The sequence below is a fragment of the Hemiscyllium ocellatum genome, chromosome 2 (genome assembly GCF_020745735.1).
Source record: "Hemiscyllium ocellatum isolate sHemOce1 chromosome 2, sHemOce1.pat.X.cur, whole genome shotgun sequence".
In the NCBI taxonomy this organism is placed as follows: domain Eukaryota; kingdom Metazoa; phylum Chordata; class Chondrichthyes; order Orectolobiformes; family Hemiscylliidae; genus Hemiscyllium; species Hemiscyllium ocellatum.
In genome coordinates this window covers 60,731,688-60,757,780 of record NC_083402.1, presented here as the reverse complement: position 1 = coordinate 60,757,780, position 26,093 = coordinate 60,731,688, and the positions used below count along the sequence as shown (strand labels likewise).

At 40.6% G+C, this 26,093-nt stretch overlaps 1 protein-coding gene across 1 annotated transcript in view; it reads left to right on the top strand.

Annotated features, from left to right (window-relative positions):
- Window positions 1-26,093, top strand: part of LOC132823324 (solute carrier organic anion transporter family member 3A1-like) — a 315,458-nt gene that overhangs the window by 259,329 nt on the left and 30,036 nt on the right. Inside the window, exons 6-7 of the mRNA XM_060837014.1 lie at window positions 20,789-20,987; window positions 25,788-25,926. Coding sequence (XP_060692997.1) covers window positions 20,789-20,987; window positions 25,788-25,926 — 338 coding nt within the window. The remainder of the gene's footprint in view (window positions 1-20,788; window positions 20,988-25,787; window positions 25,927-26,093) is intronic.

The window sequence follows — 26,093 nt, the reverse complement described above, 5'->3', positions numbered from 1 at the left end:
CAATACCATTCACAGCTGGATGTGACAGGATTGCAGAGCTTAGATCTGATCCATTGGCTGTGAGAGTGCTTAGTTCTGTCTATCACTTGCTGCTTATGTTGTTTGGTATGCAAGTAGTATTGTTTGGTAGCTTCACCAGGTTGACACCTCATTTCTAGGTATGCCTAGCTTTGCTCCATATTCGTATGCATGTACGATATAATGACCAGAGTTTTACTATTCAACATAGTTATTTTTATTTATGTTAAATGCTTCCATTTATTTTTGACACATATTTTATCAATACCTGGGGTCTTTGTCCTTCCTCAGAGACTTTGATCTGATGTTGTTCTGAGTGAAAATGTCTCTAAAGCAGATGCTGTTGAGAATTATCAGTACCTGATCTGTGATGCATTGAACACTGAGATATCAAAGAAAAGTTGTACTCTCTTCTCCCAGGAGATGGAGAACATCAGTTTGGGAGACAAAAGTGATGAATAATAGTCTACGATGCTCCTCAGCAACCAGCAATAAGGGGTGTTTGACAACACACAGTGGCACAACCTCATAGCTTCATAGTTTTATATGAGGAAGTGCATCTGGAGACATAGTGATTTAGAACAATCTTTGAAAATATCTTGAGGAAAAATGGAAAAATAAAGTCCCCTGTGTTTTCAATAAAATACCTAACATTCACAATATTTATTGGATGCTTTTGACTCAATATCACAAAAACTTTGCTTGTAAAGCTGGATATAACAGTATACTCAAAAAATTAAAATAACTAAGTATATCACATGCATCACAATATTTCTCCCTATTGCTTGGCTGTCATTTAAAAGGAGTTATGAAACTTAAGTCTGGCCCTTCACTAGGGAGACATGATAATTTGGTTTGAAGGAAGAAAGATCTGCATTTACATAGAATTCCTTATGACCACATGGTGGGAATGGTTTTCAAGAGTACTGTTGTACTGTAGGAAATGCAGCAGACAATTTGGGTAAATGCAAATTATTAGATTTTGGTAAAATAAATAAGGGCAGGATTTATACAAGTGAAAGTAGGGCCTTGGATAGTGTTGTAGAACAGAGTGACCTAGGGGTTAAGGTACATGATTCTTTGAAGTTTGCATTATATACAGACAGGATGGTTAAGGAGGTATTTAGCACGTTTGCCTTCATTACTCAGACCTTTTGAGTATAAGAGTTGGGATGTCATGTTGAGGTTGGTGAGGCCTCTCTGAAGTACTGTGTCCAGTTCTGGTCTCCCTGTTTTGGGAAGGATATTATTAAATTGGACAATGTTCAGAAAAGATTTACCAGGATGTTGCTGGGAATGGAGGGTTTGAGTTATATGGAGAGGCTGGATAGTTTGGGACTTTTTCTCACCAGAGCGTAAGAGTATGAGCAGTGAGCTTATTGAAATTTTTAAAATCATGAGGGGTATAGATAAGGTGAATGGCAGAGTATCAGGGATGGCACCTCTGCTTTCCTTCCACATCCACCTAAGAGTGAAGAGGACCTCAGTTTCACTTCTCATCCAAACAACAGCTTCTCCAACAGAACTGCACAACCTCAGTACTGCACTAGAACGTTCTCCTTAATTTTTATGCTTAACTCCCAGAAAGGGACTTGAACGCAGTGTCAAGAGCATTGTGACATTAGTCATCATGGTTGTCTTTGTCTGAGGTAGCATTAAACATCACATTCTGTGTGTATTTGGGTACCATGTAGCCATCTCCACCATATGTTCCTTTGAGACCCTGTCATGTTTTTCTTCATTTGGATATTCAGGGAATCGAGGCCTACGGTAAATTCAGAATAGCTCTTCAAAGTAAACAGAGACAACAGGGAATATTGTACTAAATTAGTATGAGGTCAATTTATAAACAGATATTAAAAATAATTCCTTAATAAGTGTTAAGAGTAATTTGTTTGATTATGAAAAAATGAAAGATATAATGAAGTCATTGAAAATGCAGCTGAATACTACACTGAGAGTTAGGACTGAGAGAATTACTAATAAGCTATGCTTTTATGGGCTGGAAAGGTTTCATTGACTGGTCAAAGTCTTCATCATTGAGTAAGTCAGTTCTTTACACCACAACAAACTCCTGCTAACCACACCCATGTAATCATGTCCATTTAGATCAATGATGACATTTGAATGTCATGGACAAGAGATATACAATTTGCATTACTCAATGACCTGCAAAATCTGACTGTTTCCAATCTAGCTTTTGATGGTGATACACTCAAGAAAGAATTAATTGGGATATCTATAGAAATAAACACCAAAGTTAATAATTCTTCATTATGTATAGCAATATCCCAATTTGTCCACATTTCTCAAAGTTCTGACTCATATTGTTTAATGAGTACTGGAACAAGGGATACTTGACAGTGTTTTTGTTGAGTGAAGATTGTGCCTGTGTAACTTGATCGACCCTCCTTGTTACTTCATTAAAAAATTCAATGAGGAAGGCATGTTTGATTTAGTCCATGTGGATTTAGCAATTTTTGTAATTGAAGGACTCCAAGGTAGTGACAAACAAGGGTGTTCCAGTTGAGCCAGCAGGACACTTCTAAAACCTTTAACATGCCACTGATTTGGGCTTCCTGTGTACAGGATCCTTATTGACAATTTGGAAACCATAACCCACATTTTCAAATTGGTGGTAATCTCACACAGATTACCATCCACATCTTTTTAACTCCATGAGAAAGCTGTTATTTTCTGACAGGAAATTCTGGACAGTGCTGTTTCAGAAGTGCGGAACCATACTCCACTCAGAGTGGAGAGTTATCAGGAGAAGGCAAACTTTGCCACTTTTCACACAGGACTCAACTATTGTATTAAAGTAAAATTTAAACTTAATATCTGAATCATAGCCATTTACTACTGCCAAACAGTAAGTATCTAAGGGGTATGTGTAGGGTGCTGTGGGATTAGGGTTCCAGGGAATAAGGGGACTAGGTTAGCAATGGAGTGTTTAGGGTCAATATCAGGTCTGGAGTATGGGTGCTGGGCAGTGAGGGGCATTGACTCTAGAGAAGGAAAAAGCTGGGGTGAGATGGAGGGTTAGGGGGTGGGAATCAGGACTGAGACAGACAAAGAGCCTGCTGAGTCCCAAGGCAGAAAGGATCCCAACCAGGGAAAGGGGATATCAGGCATGGCTTGGAGAGTGAAAGTTGGTCTGGCGTTGGGGGGGGGAAGAGGTTAGATGGAACAGGTAAAGAAGGGATATTCAGATCTTGAGCATTGAAGAACAATGGAACAAGGTTTCTTCCTCTCAGGCCGACCCAACCAGTACCCTTCCACTGACACCCTCATCCACCTGGCTGAGCTGGTCCTCACCCTCAACAACTTCTCCTTCCAATCCTCCCACTTCCTCCAAACCAAAGGGGTAGCATGGGACCCAGCTATGCCTGCCTGTTTGCCGGATACGTAGAACAGACCATTTTCCGCAGTTACACCAGCACCACCCCCGACCTGTTCCTCCGCAAAATCGATGACTGTATCGGCGCCTCCCATGAGGACGTTGAACAGTCATTAAATTTACCAACATCTTCCACCCTGACCTCAAATTCACCTGGACCATCTCAGACACCTTCCTGGACCTCTTCATCTATATCTCCAGCGTCCGATTAACTTCAGACATCTACTATAAGCCTACCGACTCCCACAGCTACCTAGACTACACCTCCTCCCACCCCACCTCCTGTAAAAATGGCAGCCATTATTCCCAATTCCTCTGCCTCTGCCGCATCTGTTCCCAGGATGACCAATCCTACCTTAGAAAGTCCCAGATGGCCTCCTTCTTCCATAATCGCAACTTCCCTTCCCACGTGGTTGATGATGCCCTCCTGCTCATCTCTTCCACTTCACGCAATGCTGCCCTTGAATCCCACCACCCCCAACGCAACAAGGACAGAATCCCCCTGTTCCTCACCTTCAACCCTACCAATCTCTGCATCATCCTCTGCCACTTCCACCAACTACAAACTGAACCACCACCAAAGACCTCCCTATCAGCATTCTGGAGAGACCATTCTCTCTGCGACTCCCTCGTCATGTCCATGCTCCCCACCAGCCCACACCCCACTGCTGCCACCGCAGGAAGTGCAAAACCTGCACCCACACCACTCCCCTCACCTCTGTCCAAGGCCCTAAGGGATCCTTCCACATCCGTCTGAAATTTACCTGTATCTCCACCAATGTCATCTACTGCATCCGTTGCATCCGGTGTGGTCTCCTCTACATCGGCGAGACAGAATGCCTTCTTGTGGATTGTTTCAGAGAACATCTCTGGGATACCCACACCCACAAACCCCACCGCCCAGTAGCTGAACAGTTCAACTCCCCCCCGACTCCATTAATGAAATGTGCGTCCTGGGCCTCCTCCACCACCAAACCATTACCATCCGACGCCAGGAAGAACATCTCATATTCTGCCTTGAGACCCTGCAACCACATGGGATAAATGTGCATTTCAACGGCTTCCTTATTTCCCCTCCCCCACATTATCCCAGTCCCCAGCCTCCAACTCAACACCGCCCTCCGGCCCCGTTCATCACTGCACCCTCTGACCTATCATCTTCTCCCTCACCTTCATCCACCTATCGCTTTCCCAGCTGCCTTTCCCCCCAACCCACCCCCTCCTCCTATTTATCTCTTAGCCCTGGCCCATAAGCCTCATTCATGATGAAGGGCTTATGCCTGAAACATCGATTCTCTGCTTCTCGGATGCTGCCTGACCTGCTGTGCTTTCTCAGCAACACACTCTCGACATAGAGGAACAATGTCTGGGAAGGGGGTGGATTAAAAGTTCTAGGGGAAGTGTATTTGTCATGTGAGGGGTAGGTTAGGGGTCATTTTCAAAGTTACTCTGGAGTTAGAATATGTTTTTATTGTTTAATTTTTCGAAAGTAACAATTTACTTACTTTCAGTAGAACCCTGTGTCCTCCCTGTGTTCTCTGATTTAAATAGAGCTCAAGAATCTGGGAAATGGAATCTTCAACTACCCAGAATCGTCTAGGAGTCTGGTACAATGAGAGTTCCACAGGTTCCCCATGTACAACTCACATTTACTTTTCAGAAATAAATATCTGGCCATTTGAAAATCTAAACCCATGTGCCATAGTTCAGACAGTGGTAATCCTGACTTCACTAAGTGTTCTGTTTTTTAGGGTGTAGCTTTGCTCGCTGAGCTGTAGGTTTGATATCCAGACGTTTCATTACCTGTTCTGTTTTTTCCTATGTAGAAACAAGCATGAGAATTTTGTCCCAAGTGGCATTCAGATCCTTTTCATATTTAAATTGAGTCAATGATGCTTCAGATGACCACAAGGGATTCCTGAATGTATTACCTCTGATAATAGAAGTGGCCACATATTGTATGATGGAAATTGATACGTGCTGTGTTCTGAACATGAGTGAATTGCATATTAGTTTCTAATTCTACATGTTTTAGCACAGAAATGAATATGATTGTCTCTTCCCTCTGGGTAATTTAGGATGGGCAGTAAATGCTGCCCTAGCTAGCAATACCAATATCCCATAAAAAAGGCACCCTACTCATTACAGAGAGTCACAGTCACTTACCCAAACTCTGAGACATTGTTTGGAGATGGTCATTGCCTGGCACTTGTTAAAGTGTGAACATTACTTGCCACTGGGCATCCCAAGCTACGATATTGTCCATGTTTTGCTGCATTTGACATCAACTGCCTTAGTAAATTCACAAGTGGTGCTGACCATTGTGCAATTATCAACAAACATCCATACCTCTGATCTTAAGATAGAGGGAAGGTCATTGACTAAGCTGCTGAAGGTGGTTGGTTCTAGCGCACTCCCCTGAGGAACCCCTGCAGTGATGTCCTGGCGTTGAGATGATCGACATCCAACAATCTTAATTTGTGCCAAGTATGACTCTAACCAATGGAAAGTTTTCCCCTTACTCTCATTGACTTGAGTTTTGCTCGGGACCTTGATGCCATATCCAGTCAAATGCAAACTTGAATTCAAGGGCAGTCACTTTTCCCTTCACACCTAGAATTCAGCTGTTTTAATATGTTTGAACTGAGGCTGTAATAAGGTCAGGAGCTGAGTCACTGTGGCTCAACCCAAACTCAGTGTCAGCGAATAACATCTTGTGAAACAGAACTTGAATATTTCTTTCCAATTTCCACTGACTTCAATTTTACTATGGCTCCTTGACTCCGTGCTCATTCAAATGCTGCCTTCACGTTAAGGGAGATCATTCTTGCCTCATCTCTAAAATTCAGCTCTTTATGCACATTTTGGACTGATGTAATCATTTCAAACTGTGTGTAAAATATTCCCAGTGTTATAACAAGTCAGGGGTCCATCACTGGCATGAGTGAAAATTCCAGTCCATTTCCTAATGATCTGCCCTGTAACTTATACCCAACTACATTTAAGAAAGGTCTTTAGAAACTGCTAGTTTAGGTATCTGGGACCTAGGCATCCAAGAATGTGATGTTATATTTTTACTTTCCATATCTCATTTTGACTCCGATTAGTCTTCACCAGAGCAAATCATAGATTGGCATCTTTTTAAATTAAGAAACCCTTTTGCACTGCTATCCAAAACTAATTAGAAGGCATCGTACATTAACTACCCTTTGGCTATAAATGTCAAATGCAGTAGTTTAATTTTTGCAGATAAGTCTGGAATTAGCAGCTATAATTTATTACAATGTCAAATGAAATGATTAGTGCCTGACTCTATCGCTTGAATGTTGAGTACCATGCTATTTTAACCAAAAGCTGCAACTGGAAATTTAGTACAGTAGTTCATTGATTTTCTGCAGCCTGACATCTATACTTCACAAACTAAGATTGTTGGTTAAATTAGTTTAGACTTGCAGAGTAGCATATTTGTCTACCAAGCATATTCTATGGAAAAAAGCAATTTCAGCCAAAATGTTATGGGGAGGGGGGAATGTTGTCCTCCTCAACTCCATCTTAAATGGGAGACCCTTATTCTCAAACTGCGTCCCCTCCTTATTGATTATTCCACAAGGGTGAAGCATCCTCCCATAGCCTGCACCTTGTCTAGTGTTATCAGATTCTTATATTTTTCATCAAGATCCCCTCTCACTTAAACACTTATGATGACAAGGGAGAAAGTGAGGACTGCAGATGCTGGAGATCAGAGGCGAAGATTGTGGTGCTGGAAAAGCACAGCAGTTCAAGCAGCATCTGAGGAGCAGGAGAACTGACGTTTCGAGTGTAAGCTCTTCATCAGGAATGAGGAGGTGGCCCAAGAAGGCTGAGAGATAAATGGTTGGAGGTTGAGGCTGGGGGTAGGGTAGCAGAGAATGCGATAGGTAGATGAGGTTGAGGGTGAAGGTGATAGGTTGGAGAGGAGGGTGGAAGAAGATAGGTGGGATGGACAAGTAGGACATGTCAAGAGGGCAGTGCCGAGTTGTAAGTTTGGATCTGGGACAAGATTGGGAGAGGGGAAATGAGGAAACTGATGAAATTCACATTAATCCCATGTAGTTGGAAGGTCCCAAGACAGAAGATGAGGCATTCTTCCTCCAGGCATCGGGTGGTAAAGGTTTAGAATTTCAGTCCAACACTGGCACCTCCAAATCATGCCTTCTGTGATTCATCCTATAATGGCAGTAATACGAGACACAGAAGACATGTCTTGGCATGCTTCCCTCAGCACTCTAGAATAGATCTCATCAGGGTCCTTAAGGGTCTACCTTAATGCTTTTTAAAACACCAAACACCTTTTTTATGTCAACATGCCCTAGAATACCAACATACTCCTCCATGTCCTTCTCCTTTGTGAACACTGATGTAAAGTATTTGTAAGGACCTCAGCTACTTCCTTTGGCTCCACACATAAATTCCCTTCTTTGTCCTTAAATGGACCTACCCTTTCCCTGTCTAATGTCTTGTTCCTTATGTACACTTGAAATGCCTTGGGGTTTTCCTTAATCCTGTTTGCCGAAGATATTTCATGGTCCCTTTTAGCCATCCTGATTTGCTTTTTGAGGTCTTTCCTGCTATCTTTGTATTCTTACAGGGTTCTGTTTGTATTCATTTTCTTAAACATTATTCTTTTTGTCTAAGCACTCAATTTCTCTTGTCAGCCAAGGTTCCTGAATCTTGCCTTCCTTATCCTTCACTTTCACAGAACATGTTAGACCTATACTCTTATCAACTGGCCTTTAAAAGATTTCCACATGTCAGATATGGATTTACCCTCAAACAACTGCACCCAATCTACATTCCCCAGTTTATGCCTAATACTGTTGTAGTTAGATTTCACACAATTTTGTACTTTTACTCAAGGACTAACCTTTTCCTTATCCATGGCTAACTTAAAACTTTCAAAATTATGGTCACTGCTCCTGAAATGCCCCTCCACTGAAACTTCAATCACTTGGCCAGGCTCATTTCCCAACACCTCTTCCTGACTTGGATCAATTGCAAATTGTTTGAAAAAACCTTCTTGGACACACCTAATAAATTCTCCCCCGTCCAAGCCCCTGAATCTATGCAAGTCCCAGTCAATGTAGGGGAAATTAAAATCACCCAGTCCAATATTGTAGAGACATTGATTAGTTTCAGAGCTCCTCTTAGCTCCTCTAAACTAAATCAAGAAGGGTAAATTAGGTTAATCCTGGGTGACAAATAAAAGAAGTTCCAGCCATTTTTCTGAATCACGGGGATACTTGTGACAGTAATCTGCAATCTATACTCTGCATATAGACTGGAAAAATCAGATAGGTGAATGTAACATGTAACTGGTGTGGGTTTGGGGTAAGGACGTGGGAGAAAGTGTTCAGTACCTAAAATTATTGGACTGGATATTGAGTCCTGAAGGCTGCAGGGTCCCCAAACATAAAATGAGGTGCTGTGCTTCCAGCTGAGCTTTGCTAAAGCACTGAGCTTTGCTAAAGCACTGTAGCAAGCCTGAGACAAAGATGCTGGCTGGGGAACGTGGTGGTGTGTTGAAGTGGCAGGCAACTGAAAATTAAGGGTCTTTTTTTTGTGTAAAGTACATAGGTGTTCTGCAAAACAGTTGCCCAGTCTGTGCTTCATCTGTCAGATGTAGAAGACACCATACTGTGAACAACGAGTACAATAGAATACAGTGTTCTCTCTCTTTGAGCTTTATCTGTATTTATTAATTACTCCTCCCCCTTCCCCCACTACATCTTCTACATAAATGCCAATTTTTCTGAGCTCCCATCAGTTCTGAAGAAGGATCATAAGACTTGAAATGTTAACTCTGCTCAACATTAACCATGCTGCCAGATCTGCTGAGTTACTCCAATAATTTCTGTTTTTATTTCAGAAATAAAAATGAGCCTGGTATCTCTAGTTTAGACGCCAAGTGCAAAAAGGCAAGGTTCAGCAATGCAATGCAGGGATATTGTGAGAATCCAAGTCGGCTCATTGTGAGTGATGGTGTCTCCATTGACAAGACTGAGCACTCACACTCCACTGAATTTGAAAGTAATTTGGTCGATGCACATGCAGTGTGCCCACCATCTAGGCTATGCACACCTGGTGCAAGTGTAACATTGACATAGTATGGTGACATATAACAGCATATAACAGCATGCCCACCCTTGGACTCATTACTGCTGACAACCGGGAGTAACTGCCTGACTTTGTGTCTGTGCTAAAAGGCAAAGCAGGGCTAGGCAGGGATGCTGAGAGCATCCAAGTTGATGCAAGGAGAGAGCACTAGGAGAGCAAGGAGTAGCTCTGCTATAATCTATGTCTGAGCATGCAAAGTGTCCTTTCAGCATCGTTGCAATGAGAAGCATCAGTGCACCCCAATGTGTAGCACAAATCACACTAAATGAATAGAGATGTGGTGTGGAGAGGCTGGCGTATGTCTGCCAAGGTTTGTAGATGGAGTCTGTGCATGTGGAGCTGCCCATGAAGCCTTTCTTAAGATGTTGGTTGTTAGCTGTTTAAGATGGTGGACCAAGGCTCAAGGGGGCAAGCTGGAGTTTCCAAGTAACCACTCTGACTTTTACTTTGGGAATTCCCACTGTCTTGTTTCAATCCAGAGCATGGTAGAACAAGGAGCTGCATGTTAATGAGGTGAGATTCAGTGAAAAGGGATCATTGACATATCACTTCTCTCTAGTGAGAATCTCGTCTCAACACCTGGAACTCTGTTGGAAAATGTGACTTTTGCTCCCGGTGTCAAGTAAGGCCTCAATCAGGGCTTTATAAGTTTCCCCCATAATTTTACTGCATGAAAGAGTTAGTGAGAAAGAAGAAGTAATCCCCAAAAATCAAAAAGTAGCCCTCAAAAATTCTCAAGAAGTGCTTTCAAAAGAAAAATTTCCCTGTTGGAATTGAGATAAAATTGGTTTATAAATTTAGCATCAACTGTAAATTGGTCAGCAACTGGAGAAGAAAATAGTCATGAGTAAAACAAAAAATAGGAGCTGAGTCTGTGATTAGACTGTCCAACAAAGGAGAACAGGTCATCCATCAAGTGTTAATCTGCAGCCAGTGTATATAATGAGCTTCATGCAAATTATGATGATTTTACTGATCACATGATCACATCTGTAAGAGAGAATTATCCAGCTTTGAATAAGCTCATGAGAGAGTTCTTAGGCACTGGAAGTTCCATATTTGATTACTAACCATATGCAGGTGTAAATAGAGGAATTGCAGTACATAAGGAGTTACAGAGCCTTTATTAGAGATAAGGAGCAAGCAGCCTCAGGGACAGCATATGAGCAGACATCCACTACTCAAAATACTCCAGACCAGTATCTCGATGTGCAGCTGGCTTTTTTGGCTTCAAGCACAGGGTGAAAAATCCATTAAAATAAATGAATGCTCTTGCTGTATGCCTGTGATTTCCAAGTTTGCTTTTGCTGCAATCACTATTCCTTGCTAAGGTGTTCCCATTGTTGAATGTCCAAGCATACCAGATTAATTCATCTTAGTAGGTTCAGTTTTATTTTATATAAAAACAATGACTGCAGATGCTGGAAACCAGATTCTGGATTAGTGGTGTTGGAAGAGCAAAGCAGTTCAGGCAGCATCCTCAGTTTTATTTTATTCACTCCTGGGATGTAAGCATTACTGGAAAGGTAAACCACTATTGCCCATCATAATTGTCCATGAGAAATTTTGGGGAGCCTGCAGTCCATGTGATGCAAGTACATCCATAGTGTAACACTCTAGTACAACTAAGTGCCTTGCTAGGCCATTTTCAGAGGGCAGTCAGCCATGTTAAGAGTCTCATATAGCTCAGGTACGGTCAGCAGATATCCTACAGCAAGGTAAAAACAAGGACTGCAGGTGCTGGAAACCAGAGTCTGGATTAGAGTGGTGCTGGAAAAGCACAGCAGTTTAGGCAGCATCCGAGGAGCAGGAAAATCGACGTTTCGGGATGAAAGGCTTTTGCCCGAAACATCAATTTTCCTGCTCCTCGGATGCTGCCTGACCTGCTGTGCTTTTCCAGCACCACTCTAATGTAGACTCGGTTTCCTACAGCAGTCCAGTCATTTTACAGTCATTATTTGAGGCCAGTAATTTGTTCAAGATTGATCAATTGAGTTAAAATTCCTCCAGCTGCTATGGTCGAATTTGAACTCATTTCTCCAGAGTATGAGCTTAGGCCTCTGGATTACTTGTCTAATAACATTATTACTGCCCCTCCTAGATATTTTCTGCATATTTCACTCAGTCACTGAATTATTATTGTGCAGAAGGAAGCCATTAAGTCATTGTGTCAGATTGGCTGTTCAAATGTATCTGACTTTAGTGCCCTTCTCTCTGTAACCTTGTAAATTCCCTCTTTTCAAAGAATTATCTAATTAGAACATAGAACATAGAAAAGTACACCACAGAATAGGCCCTTTGGCCCACGATGTTGTGCTGAGAATTAATCCTAATGTAAAATAAAATAATCTAACCTATGCACCCCTCAATTCACTTCTGCCCATGTGCATGTCCAGCAGTCGCTTAAATGTCCCTCATGACTTTGCTTCTACCACCACTGCTGGCAACGCATTCAATGCATTCACAACTCTCTGTGTAAAGAATCTACCTCTGACATCTCCTCTATACCTTCCTCCTAACACCTTAAAACTATGACCCCTTGTGGCAGTCAATCCTGCCCTGGGGAAAAGTCTCTGGCTATTGACTCTATCTATGCCTCTCATTATCTTATATATCTCGATCAGGTCACCTCTCTTCCTCCTTCTCTCCAGAGAGAAAAGTCTAAGCTTAGTCAACCTCTCTTCATAAGACAAGCCTTCCAGTTCAGGCAGCATCCTGGTAAACCTTCTTTGCACCCTCTCCAAAGCCTCTGTATCTTTCCTATAGTAGGGTGACCAGAACTGGACACAATATTCCAAGTGTGATTTCACCAGGGATTTGTAGAGCTGTAGCAAAACCTCACAGCTCTTAAACTCGATCCCCTTGTTAATGAAAGCCAAAACATTAAATGCTTTCTTAACAACCCTATCCACTTGGGTGGCAACTTTGAGGGATCTACGTACTTCAACATCAAGATCCCTTTGTTCCTTCACACTGCCAAGAATCCTGTCTTTAATCCTATATTCAGTATTCATGTTCGACCTTCCAAAATACATCATTTTGCATTTATCCAGGTTGAACTCCAGCTGCCATTTCTCAGCCTAGCTCTGCATCCTGTCAATGTCGCGCTGAAGCCGGAAATAGCCCTTGATACTATCAACAGCACCTCCAATGTTTGTGTCATTTGCAAATTTACTAACCCACCCCTCAACCTCCTCATCCAAGTCATTTATAAAAAACTACAAAGAGTAGAGGCCCAAGAGCAGAACCCTGCAGGACACCACTCAACCCTGACCTCCAGCAAAATACTTCCCATCTACAACCACTCTCTGCCTTCTGTCAGCTGACCAATTCTGAATCCAGATAGCTGAATCTCCCAGTATTCCATACCTCCTGACTTTATGAATGAGCCTACCATGGGGAACGTTATCAAGTGCCTTGCTGAAGTCCATATACATCACACCCACTGCTCGACCTCTGTCGACCTGTCTTGTCACCTCCTCAAAGAACTCAATAAGATTAGGTAGGCATGACCTGCCCCTCACAAAGCCATACTGACTGTCTTTAATCATGCTATGCTTTTCCAAATAGTCATAAATCCTATCCCTCAGAATTATTTCCAAAACCTTGCTGACCACAGACGTAAGACTGACTGGTCTGTATTACCAGGGATTTCCCTATTACCTTTCTTGAAAAGAGGAACAACAGTCGCCTCCTTCCAATCCTCCAGTACGACTCCCATGGAGAGTGAGGAAGCAAAGTACAAAAAAATTCTGTATTGAAAACACGGATTGAACTTCCCTCCATACTTTAAGGCACCTCAGTACTGCCCATAACTACTTCCTGCTGGAAAAAAAGAAGCCTTTGCTTCTTTTATCAATTCCTTTAAATTCAAGCCCTCTCATTTTTATTGCCTTCACAAATGGGAACAGTTACTCCCCATCTGTTTATCGAGACCTGTTATGATTTTAAATTAATTACTCAGATATTCTTTCAGCCTTTTCCAAGGGAGAACAGTCCTAACCTCTCTAATCTATCATCACAACATAAATTCCTCAGTCCTGGAATCATCCTTGTGAAACCTTTCTGCACTATTTGCAATGTCTTCATATCTATCTTAAAGAGCAGCACCTAAAACTGGACCAAGTATTCTAGCTGAAGCTAAGTTATGGTGGCACGATGGCTCAGTGGTTAGCACTACTGCTCCACAGCACCAGGCATGCAGGCTCAATTCCAGCCTTGTGTGACTGTCGATGTGGATTTTGCACATTGTGAGAAATCAAGCTCACACACTTCAATAATTTCAGTCCGAGACAAAATCTGAATCAGTAGTGTTCTTTATTTTACTCTTGCAAGAGGGTGTGATGTCCTCTGTCTACAAGGCAAGGGACACACACACCGAATTCAATTAATATTCGATATTTATATAATTTGGTTTCTATTTTTTTATCCCATTGCTCCTCCCCTGTTACATCTTTCACTTGTTTAAGACCGGCACCCATTACTCCTGTTTATCTCTTGCCTTATCCGGCCTTGCCTGTGACAAAATGCTTATTTCTGGCCTCACAAGGCCTTTTGACCTCATTCCGCTGTGGGTCATTGTTAGGCATATCTTTTCCTTACCATTATCTGCTCCCTCCATCTGTGCCTCCCCTACCATACTGATCCTTATGACCTTTTAATTGGGGTTTGTTCCTGTGTTTCTGTCAAAGTGGGAAACAGATGCTTATACCTACTGTTTGTACAGGCGTATCTAGCTTAACTGCCTCCCCTCACAGCATCTTATCTATTTGCCTGTAATATCTACCATTGTTTTGCTGTCACGTTTCATTCTTGCATACAATTTTAACTAATACAAAAAACAATTATGTATTTCCTCCACATAGTTTCCATTCTTGTTGACTCAGCTCTTGGTTGAAACAATTTCACACTGGTGTGAGTTCATTTACCTTGCATACGTAATTATAATTGCAGAAGCAACACTACTTTACCTATATCCCACACACATTCTCCCCGTGTCTGCATGGGTCTCCTCTGGGTGCTCCGGTTTCCTTTCATAGTCCAAAGATGTGCAGATTAGATTAATTGGCTATACTACATTGCTCATAGTGTCCAGGGATTGTAAGGTTAGGTGGATTAGCCATGAGGAAAGCAGGATTACAAGGATAGAGTAGGAGGGGTGAGTCTGGGTGGGATGCTCTTTGGAGAGTCAGTGTGTGGGCTTGTTGGGCTGAATGGCCTGTTTCCACACAGTAGGGATTCTATGATCTAGTGTTTGATACATACTTACTCTTGTACTCTGTGCTTCTGTTAATGAAACCTAGGAAGCTGTTTGTTTTATTAACTGCTCCCCCAACCTATCCTGCCATCTTAAATGATATGTGCACATATATACTCGGATCTCACTGTTCCTGCACACCATTAACAGTTCTACCCTCCATATTGCATTGTCTCCCCATGTTCTTCCTGCCAAAATGCATCAATTCACACCTCCACATAAATCTCCATAAACCTTTCTTTGTCCTGTTGACCTTCTTTATTGTTTTTCTCACAGCTTTATATTCAAGGTTTTAATTGTCTGCAAATTTTGAAATTGTACCTTGTGTGCCAAGAGCTAGGAAAAGCAAGGGTCCCAACACTGATTCCTGGGAAATTTCACTTAAATCTTTTGTCCAGCTCAAGAAATGTACATTAACCATTACTGTCTGTTTTCTGCTACTCAGCTGATTTCATATCCATGTTGCTGTTATCCATGAACGATAGCTTTGCTCACAAGCCTGTTTTTTGGTGCTGTATCCAGGGCTTTTTGGATCTTCATGCACACAACATCAACAGTATTACCCTCATCAACAATATCTGATGCTTAATTAAAAGACTCCAGCAATTTAGTTAAACATTTAGATCGTCAGCTTACAGTTGGCAGAAAATTATTTATAACTTTGAGTCTGCAGATTATGATGCATGTTGCTAATTATTGGTGTGTAAGTTACAAGATAAGGTCGCATTTTATATAAATTTCATTAAAAATGGTATCAGAGTTTTCTCTTTGTTAATAGCAGATTTTGGATTGCCTAGAGGATGCTGGATTAGTCAGGATGTGTACAGCTGAGGTTAAAATCAATCAGCCGTCTTCTTAATGATGGATCAGGTTCAAAGGACTGCGTGGCCTACTCTTGTTATTTGTCCATATTTTTCATTTGTGTTTGAAGGCAGCTGTAATAGTTGGAAAAACTGCCCTTTGAAACATTCCTTTCCTGTTTAAATGGTTATTAGATATAGGTCAAAGCTGAGATGATAAGTGTTTGATGTATTTTGCCCTTTATAAACTGGTTCAAGCCTGGAGTTTGCCTATGGTCAAAAACAAGTTTAAAAACCAACTAATTCTTTTCATTGTTTGTCTCCTCCTTTAGTCATCTCTGAAACTCTTCACAGCAAATCTTGCTCTATAACTTCACACAAAGGGGTCTCTTTAATGGTTACTGATTTCCGTTCAAGGTCAAGGGATGGCGATGTCTGTCTACATACTCAACTTAGATACTGTATACACTTCTGTGTTGTCTTCTCGGTTAATGGATTTCAGAAATCTGTTCCGGAAAGTGCCTCTAGCAACTGTGATTCTCTTTACAGGCATAAACATCAAATGGTGCTGTGCTTCACTTTGCGTGATAATTAATATCGTATTTGCTTGAAGCTTTTGGACTTATAAGTAATTAAAAAAAACATGTTAAATAAAAGTATAGACCAGTTTACTAAAATATTCATGTTCCTAGTGGTTTTTGTCTCCGGTCTCAATATTTGACAATCCAGTCTGGGCATTGTGGGATTTATATATTTCTTTTGAGTAGAAATGACAATTTGGATCCGGCGCAGCACCCTGTAACTGGGTAAGCTGAGAGTATCCAATTCCCTCGTTTCCATTTGTACCTGCATTTTTCTTAAAATCAGTGAAAAGAAGGAAGTATAGCTCTGTATCTTAATAAAGCATGGTACTTTTCACCTGTTAACCCTTCCAATTTCTTGAGAATCAACTCATGAGGAGCAAACAGGGAGCAGCAGAGCCTTCAACTTTGAATGGGACGTAAACTGCTCAATATTAGTTTGATTTCAAAGGAAAGAAAAAAATGATCAGGCATAGGGAGCAGCTAAAATTACATTGGGAAGGGCATGACATGACTCGACTGTGTATTCAAGTTTTTCATCAGGTATCCAGCTCATTATTTTCCCATCCATCCCCAAATGCACCCAATAGCACAGATTGGTTCCAAGATTGGCCCATAATATATGAACTAATCGTTAAGATGCATGTGAGGTTTTAACGAGAACATTATGCTGCTCACTGGAGAAAGTGGTTAGTGTGAGCTGCTGGGAAGGGAAGGGCAGACGATTTGTTTTTAAAACAGTGCATGAAGCAGGAGAGTTAAGGTGGTGGGCATGGTGATGCTATCATTGGAATGTGCTCAGTGACCAATGGGAGCACATTATCTAAATGGTGCCAAATTGCAGAGCTCTGATATGCAAAGAGCTCTGGGTAGCTTCATACCTGAATCACAGCATGTTAATGTGTCAGTGCAGTAAATAATCTGAAAAGCTAATAGGATGTTTTATTGCACCATGAGCTTGTTCAGCCTGTTGTAGCACATGACTGGGACAGTTGGGCTTGTTCTGGGTCTGTCTGGAGGTTGATGACTTTTCTTGCCAAGTGGGGCCAGACAAACCACCCCCACCCTGCAAAGTGAGATGTTGCAGCCATTGTTCCTGGGGAAGAACCAAGAAAGACAGCTCAATTGAAAGGGGATAGATCGCTAAGAAGTGAACATGTTTCTGAAGGTAAGCGATAGGAACCTCCAGCCTTGAACTTTATTTTATGCCTTTTGAAATGGAACTGCTGCTACATGAAATGTTTCTGAAGAGATTGATCCCTCCTGTAACTTCAAAGTCCAATTTATCAACATTGCAATATGCCTGCAAGGAATAGAAACCAGATGTAAGTCTGCACCTGATCATTACTCTCACCAGTTGTGCCAGATCTCTGCAGCATGATGTCCCAGCAGTAATCAATGGCTGCACATGTGCCTGTCTTTGGATCCAGACTCTGTAATCTCCTCAAGATCATTCTCACTTAATATACTGATCCCTACAGATGTGATTGCTGTCACCTTGACTAACATGGTCAATTGGAATATGCTCCATGTGAGAAACAAAGCTCACTCACTTCAATAATTTCAGTCCGAGACAAAATCTGAATCAGTAATGTCATTTATTTCACACTTGCAAGTGAGTGCGATGTCCACTGTCCACAAAGCAGGGGCAAACACACACCAAATTCAATGTATACTTGATATTTATATAATTTGGTTTCTATTTTTTTTAATTTCATTGCTCCTCCCCGTTTACATCTTCCACTTCTCTAAGACCAGTACCCATTACTCCTGTTTATCTCTTGCTTTATCCGGCCTTGTCTGTGTCAAAATGCTTATTCCTGGCCTCACAAGGCCGTTTGACCTCCTCCCGCTGCGGGTCATTGTTTGGCATATCCTTTCCTTACCATTATCTACTCTCTCCATCTTTGCCTCCCCTCTCAGCATCTTATCATTAACACCCTTTTAATTGGGGTTTGTTCCTGTGTTTCTGTAAAGTGGGAAACAGATGTTTATACCTATTGTTTGTACAAGCGTATCTAGCTTAACTGCCTCCCCTCACAGCATCTTATCTATTCACCTGTAATATCTACCATTGTTTTGCAGTCCCATTTCATTCTTGCATACACTTTTAGCTAATACAAAAAAAACAAGTATGCATTTCCTCCACATAGTTTCCATTCCTGTTAACTCAGCTCTTGGCTGAAACAATTACACACTGGTGTGAGTTTATTTACTTTGTATAAGTAATTATAATTGCAGAAGTAACACTACTTTACCCATATCGCACACTCCATCTTGCTTGTTCCCAGAGAATGTCTTTTACGCAGCATGATTGCAGTCATGCACTGTGAATAGGGAACTCCCACTGAAGCATTCAACACCATGGTTAGTCATTTCTTCACAAATTTTGGTGGTAGCTTTTGGTGACTTTCCAGATGTAGATGTACATTCGACAGATGGCTTGACCTGCTTAGCATCTCTGTGCGGGGTCACTCTTTTTTTCCAAAGATCTCAGAGAAGCGTAACTTGCATTGCAAAGTTGAGTAGTGCCAGTAATGTTACTTGTGCAAAAAAAAATTGCGTTAAAGCTCATGAGAGGTATTGCATTTTGGTAAGACAAACCAGGGCAGGACTTGCACAGTTAATGGTGGGGCTCTGGGGAGTGTTGTGAACAGAGAGATCTGGGGTGTAGATACGTAGTTCCCTGAAAGTGATGTTACAGGAAGACAGGGTGGTGAAAAAGGCATTTCGCACACTTACCTTCATTGCTCAGACCATTAAGTACAAGAGTTAGGATGTTGTCATGTTACGGCTGTACAAGACATTGGTAGGGCCACATTTGGAGTACTGATTACAATTCTGACCACTCTGCTACAGGATGTTATTAAACTGGAAAGAATGCAATAAAAATTGATGAGGATGTTATCAAGACCGGAGGGTGTGAGTTATAAAGTGAAGCTGGATAGGCTGGGATTTCTTCCCCTGGAGCCTAGAAGGCTGAGAGGTGGCCTTACAGAGGTTAATAAAATCATTAAAGGCATAGATAAGGTGAATAGCAGAGGTATTTTCCCAGGGTAGGGAAGTTCAAAACTAGATGCATAGGTTTAAGGTGAGAGGGGGAATATTTGAAAGGGACCTGAGGGGCACTTTTTCAGACAGAGGGTGGTGTATATGGAACTAATTGCCAGGGGAAGCGGTAGAGACAAGTGCAATTACAACATTTAAAAGGCATTTGGATGTACATGGATAGGAAAGGTTTAGAAGGAAATGGACCAAATACAAGCAAATGAGATTATTCAGTTTAGAAAACCTGGTTGGCATGGACAAATTGGGCCAAATGGTCTGTTTCTGTGCACTATGACTCAAAACATTTCCACTCTCAGTCAATCCTCTAGTCGTGCTGAATCCCTATTTGTACTTAAAAAGAAAAACATCATTTTATACAATCACCTTTTGCAACCTCACAATATTCCAAGATTCTATCAGCTGCTCAACTACTTTTGCATTGTATATGCTGTCATTAGATAGGCAAATCTGTCTGTTGCTTTCTGTACATGACAAATTAGACCAACTAATCTTTTTTGCAGTTGTTTTGGTTAAGGTATGAATGTTGGTTAGGGCAATTTGCCTGTTTTTCTTTAAATGATTTGATGGGATCTCTTATTTCCATCAGTACAGGAAAGACAGGGTCAAAACTTATCATGACACCCTGTGTGACATGACCTCAGTTCTTAAATGTCTGTCCAGATTATGTGCTTACATCGATAACAGAAACTGAAACCTATGACTTAGAGGCAAAAATATTACTGCTGAGTCAAACTAAGATTATAACCTTGCCCTTTATTCTTTTGATGGTCTAACTTGTCATTTAGTTACTGTCTCTCTGATCAGTTGAAATACTTTCCCCGGTCAACCTAGTAAAACGTTTAGTAATTTTGAACACTTCTATCAGATCTCCTCATGAAAAGAGCCTAGTTTGTCTCATCCCTCTTCATAACTGAAACCCATTACCCTTGTAATGAGTGCGTCTGAACTAATTGTTTCCCAGGTAATCAATTGCAGAGTTTCAACAAGATTAGGATCAGTAAACTCAGAACAGCCTGTGAATAAAACCTAATACTCAAAAAGCAAAGTACTGCAGATGCTGGAAATCTGAAATAAAAAGAGAAAACGTTGGAAATATTCAGTAGGCCCCGCAGTTTCTATGGCTGAAGTTGTACCATTCAATATTATACATTGTTTTTACATTGAACATTGAAGAATTTTTTTTGAAGAGTGGACAGTTTGAGGTACTGAAATATCTCAAGAAGGCATCCAAGTGGTAAACAGCTTTGAGTTAATTCTAGTATGCGAAATGTATGACCAGATGAGTAAATATTATAAACCTTTCCTTGTTAGTTTGTCAGAGTCAGTCATGATAATTTCCAATAGGTGCATCCTGGAGTTTGCATTAGAGGTTTAGGCATCGCACGTCTTCAAGGTATCCAATCTCTATGCTAATATAATAAACATGTTTTGCTGTTGTTACTTAGTTTAATTTATGGTTTACATTCTTCACAAGAGTGATTAATTGTCTTCACTGTGTTTCTCTTATTAGGAGTAACTGCAGTTCCTTGTGTGTGCCTCGGAATTTTCCTGGGTGGCTTTGTGCTGAAGAAAATGAGCCTAACTCCACTGGGCGCAATTAAAATGACAATGACTGTAAACATGCTGTCAACGGCTACATATGTTATGCTATTGTTCCTGGGCTGTGAAACAGGGCCGGTTGCCGGAGCAACAGTCAGCTATATGAATGGGTAAATAGCACTCGATGATTTTTCTTATCATAGAGACATAGAGTCATACAGCATGAAAACAAACCTTCAGTTCAACTTGTCCATGCCGACCAAGTTTCCCAAAGTAAACTAGTCCCACTTGCCTGCATTTGGTCCATATTCCTCTGAATCTTTCCCATCCATGCACCTGTCCAAACGTCTGTTGTAACTTTAACTGCATCTACACACCCTCTGACAGTTCATTCCACATATGAACCATCCACTGTGAGAAAACATTGCCCCTTATGTCCCCTTTTAAATCTTTCTCCTCTCTTCTTATGCCCTTTTGTTTTGAATTCCCCTACCCTAGGGTAAAAGACCCTGGTATGTAGCTTATAAATGCCCCTCATGATTTTATAAACCGTTATGAGGTCAACCCCCAACCTTCTACGCTCCAATGAAAAAAGTTCCAGCCTGTCCAGCTTCTCCCTATAACAAAAACCTTTCAGTCCAGGTAAATTCCTGGTAAATCTTTTCTGAACCCTCTCCAATTTAATAATATCCTTCCTTTAGCAGGGCGACCAGAATTGTGCACAGTACTCCAAAAGTGGCCTCACTAATGTCCTGAACAACCACAACATGATGCTTCAACTTCTGTACTCAATGATCTGAACATTGGAAGCAAGCGTGCTAAACATCTTTTCACCATCCTGTTTACCTGTGACTTCAAGGAACTATGTACCTGAACCCCTAGGTCTGTCTGTCTGATAACACCGCACTAGGGCCCGACCGTTATCTGTATAAATCCTGCCCTTTTTTGTCTTGCCAAAATGCAGAACCTTGCATTTATAAAAATTAAACTCCATCTGCCACTTCTCAAAGCAAGAAAGCAATATGAAGAATGAGTTTTGTTGAATGAACTATGAGTTCATCTTAGAGTTGCTCTGGACATCTAACTAACTGAGATCAGTTGAAAGGAAAACAGTTCGTAATATATATATCATTCTGCAAACAATTGTTTATAGCTGAAAACTGATGCATTTCATTAAATTTAGTTGTCCTGCACTCATCATAACATTTCACAAAATTCAAGGAGAAAATAAACATTTCATGTGTATAAGAGAACAGTGATTGGTTGGCAAGTGGACTCTGAATAGTAAAGTTATTCTGAGTGGTTAGACTTTTGGGTTGCGTTAGCTATTCATCTGTGCTCTATGTACAAGGAGCAGAAATTGTGCAGCTTTTTTCATCCCCCTCCTTTGAATTGATGGTCTTGTGAATTGGCCTGATGAATGGAAGGTTTAAGGAAGTGCATATTTTTTTCAGCTGCATTCAAGTTCTGTTCAGCTAATCAACTATAAATATTTGTTCCTAGCACTGATTTAATTTTAGATTTGCTAAAATTAGAATGTTGAATTTCAAACGGGAAATTTCAATTTACTGGTACAGCTTGTCAATCAGTGGGAAGTAGCATTCACCAAATCAACATTGCTCCTCTATCATCAAACCCAATTTTTAGGGATTGAACTTCTTCAGGTAGCTGATATCACAATAATAAAGCAAAGGAAAGTTAATGGGAAGTTGAAGAGGAGATACCGCTGACTGCCAGCTCCCTGCACCTATTCATCCAGGACTTCACTTCACAACTTGCCCCCACTCCTCTGGTCCAGCAGGGAAGATGTCTAGCTGATCCTTCATCAGCAGGGCCAGAAAAGCTGCACAATTTCTGTTCCTTGTACATAGAGCACAGATGAATAGCTAATGCAACCCAAATGACTAACCACTCAGAATAACTTTGAAGTGTGGAAACAAACAGCTCCATCGGTTTTGCAACTTAAGCAGAATCATTCCTTCAAATGTATTGTAGGAAAATATAAGTACACTAAGGCCTTCAGGGAAACCCCAGAAGTAAAATGACTGCAAAATACCATGGATGCTAAAAATCTGAAACAAGCACAGAGAATGCTGGAGAAATTCAGCAGGTCTGGCAGCATCTGTAGAGAGAGAAACAGAGTTAACATTTTGAGTCCAGTATGACTCTTCTGAATTCTGAAATTAAAATATTTGATGCATTTGTGGAAGGGTAGCTTCTTGGAAATTTTACATGAAGAATAATGCATTCTAGTGCATTTCATACTTTACGGTCAATCGATTTTTAACCTAAAAACAACAAGATCATTGTCCCATTTAGTATTTTACATGACAATAATTCCTTGCCCGAAAAGTAATTCAACAGTCACCCACCTATATCTAACCTTACATCTCATTTCTAAAGATGGTGTACCATCTACAGGTTCAGTTCATAAACAATGTCATGCTGCAAACTTCCTTCCTTTTTTCAGACTAGTCCCTAAATGTGTTAGTGTCCAAAACCAATACATAACACAGGCACAGAGAGTGCCAATGATCAATCCAGATTCACTGTCAGGCCTCAACAGAATAACTTAGTCAAGGGTCATCATGATGTGGCTCATTGATGTTTTCCCTTTGAGGGGTGGACAAAGTTTAGGGGATGGGAGTGATCAGAAAGGGAGGGCTGGGTGGGAATACAAGATGGAGAAGAGAGAGAAGGATAGACCCTCAGTGATAGATCATTGTTCTGTGAAGTTCATAGATGTACTCCTATTAACTCAGCACAATTATAGATTAAATCAAGGACTCCTCCTCGTCTATATGGCTCAGGGAAAAAGCTGGGCTTTTTTTGGAAGACAGCTATAGTTTTGATTTGTGAGATTGTGTAAGGGAGTAAAATAATAATCTTTGAGAAATATTGTGCTAAACATCTTTCTTTATTCTGCTGTTCCTTGAGGCTTGACACATTTTATATTGCCTAGGCATTTTGATTTATTGCTGGAACAACCCATAATTCTCCTTGATGCAATATTAAGGCCTCGAGTACAACTGGACTATCAATCTGCAGGCAGTTTCATGAAATTAAGCAACCCAGTTTCTGAGTGCTGTGCTGAGAATATGGGAGTATAGGAAGGATTTGTGCTGGAGAACCTTGCAAAAATAAGAAACATACATAAACAAATCAGAACAGTATCTAATTTCATTGCTGCTCTCTTCCCTAAGTTTGGTTAGATTCAATAGCTCATTTGGCATCTTATAATATTAATAGCAGCCCATATTTTACATTGATACTGAGTGGCATCTATGCCAGATAGTTTGCAACTGTGTTCATTCTTGCCACAGATATTGTTAATATGACTGTGTCCTGGCAGTCAGTTATAGCTATTTAGCTTTTATTAAAAGGGTAGGTAAAACAGTAGGTTTTACCTGTTGATGAGTTTGCTACATGTTGTAATTATGTTACATCAGGATCTCTTATGGTACCGTGGTAGTGTCCCTATCTCTGAACTAGGTAGGCCAAGATTCATTTCTCATCTGCTCCAGAAGAGTGTAATCACTTTCTGAATAGTTTGATGAGAAATTATCTACCCTAATTAGTATTGTTGTAACATTGCCAATGCACACCTCATGAGTACAAATGAAAGGTGTCATATTGAAGCATATTTCACATCCATTTCATTGAAACTGGAAAACTGGTGCAAAGAAATCCAAAATAGGACCAGTGTTCCACACATGAATAATGTTCAATTGATAGGCAATGCCATATTTATTCTAGCACTGCAAAAGTGTCCTTGGAGATCTCCTGAGACAGACATAGGGAACTGGGATCTATAATCATGCTTTCCAGTACAAATTGGAAATTCATTTTTACTGAATGTAGCAGACATTTTTTTTGTTTTTAAACACAGTTAAGTGCAAAAACAAAATGATAACTGAGCACAATGCCGATAGCTGACATGTACACAAGTATCAATGCTTTTTACTACCAGGTAATGTGAAGTTATTTCATTCAAAAACATACAGCAATACCTTCATTGAAGTAGTTTGTGGTTAAACAACAAAATAAAACAGTGCTTTACAACTGAATTAAACTTGAACTCATTACAGTCTTGGTGACTGACAGTCACTGAATTCTTGTCCTTCCCATCCATATAATGTCAGCTTGAATATAGAACAATGACATTGTGGACCCATCGATAATAGTTGTACAGTTAATTGGGGGATAGAACACTTTTGTAGAGGATGGATCCAATGTAATATGCAAATATTACCTCTTGAACAAGCTGTGTTTAAGCTCATCAGTTAAGAAGAGTAAACAATGAATCCAAGACAATACCATTCTAAATCAAAATGTTTTATGTACCATAAGACTAGCCACTCAATAGTAAAGTGAAAATTTGGTGCAGATTCCATTTTATTCATTCTTAGGACATATACTTCAGGAAACTAGCTCCATTCAATGCCTCCACTTCTAGATAGTTTATATTCTCTGGCCTGACCTTGTTTTTGTCCCACATTACTTTTGTGGGTAGCAAGCTTCCTGTTAAAAATTGAAACTGTGTAAGGCAACAGCCTTTCATTTACAAGGCCATTTACAGATCATTGTTCACTTTAACAAATGAATTGCAGTTAGTGAAGTCAGTACAAATCAAGTGCACTGCCTCTGAATGTGACAGCTGTGACTGAATGCAGAATGAATACTTGACAAAAATATTGTCCTCAGCATAAAGATGTCACCATTGGAAACAAACGAAGATTCATGTAGTGAAACTGGAACTATATTAACTTCTAAGACAGTTTAGTACAGCATCAACTTCATCAGCCTATTTAACACACATTCCCACCATGTATAGAACGTGTGGAAGCTGTGTGCTTGTAGCATCTTGCCTTGGACATGGAGTAACTTGTAAATAAATTGGCAGCCTTGTAAAGGTTCTAATGCAATTAGTTTCTAGATATTTTCTCTCTGTAACTTACTTTTTTTTTTAGCTCTTTCAACGGGTTCCAAAGGAATCTTACTGTACCTTGTAATGAAGGCTGTGGCTGTACAAAAGAGACCTTCAACCCAGTCTGTGGGTCTGATGGCATCACCTACCTGTCCCCGTGTTTTGCAGGATGTACTAACAAGGTGAGAATTTTCCTCTTATGTGCTTTAATGTAGTTATGTTATAAAAATGGAATTTAACACTTCTAGCTAAAAACAATGGAAGAAAGAGCAGAATCTATCAGTTAGACTGTAGAATGATTGTTTTGGCTTGTCTAACACAACTATTATGATTTGCTGTATAAGCCTGG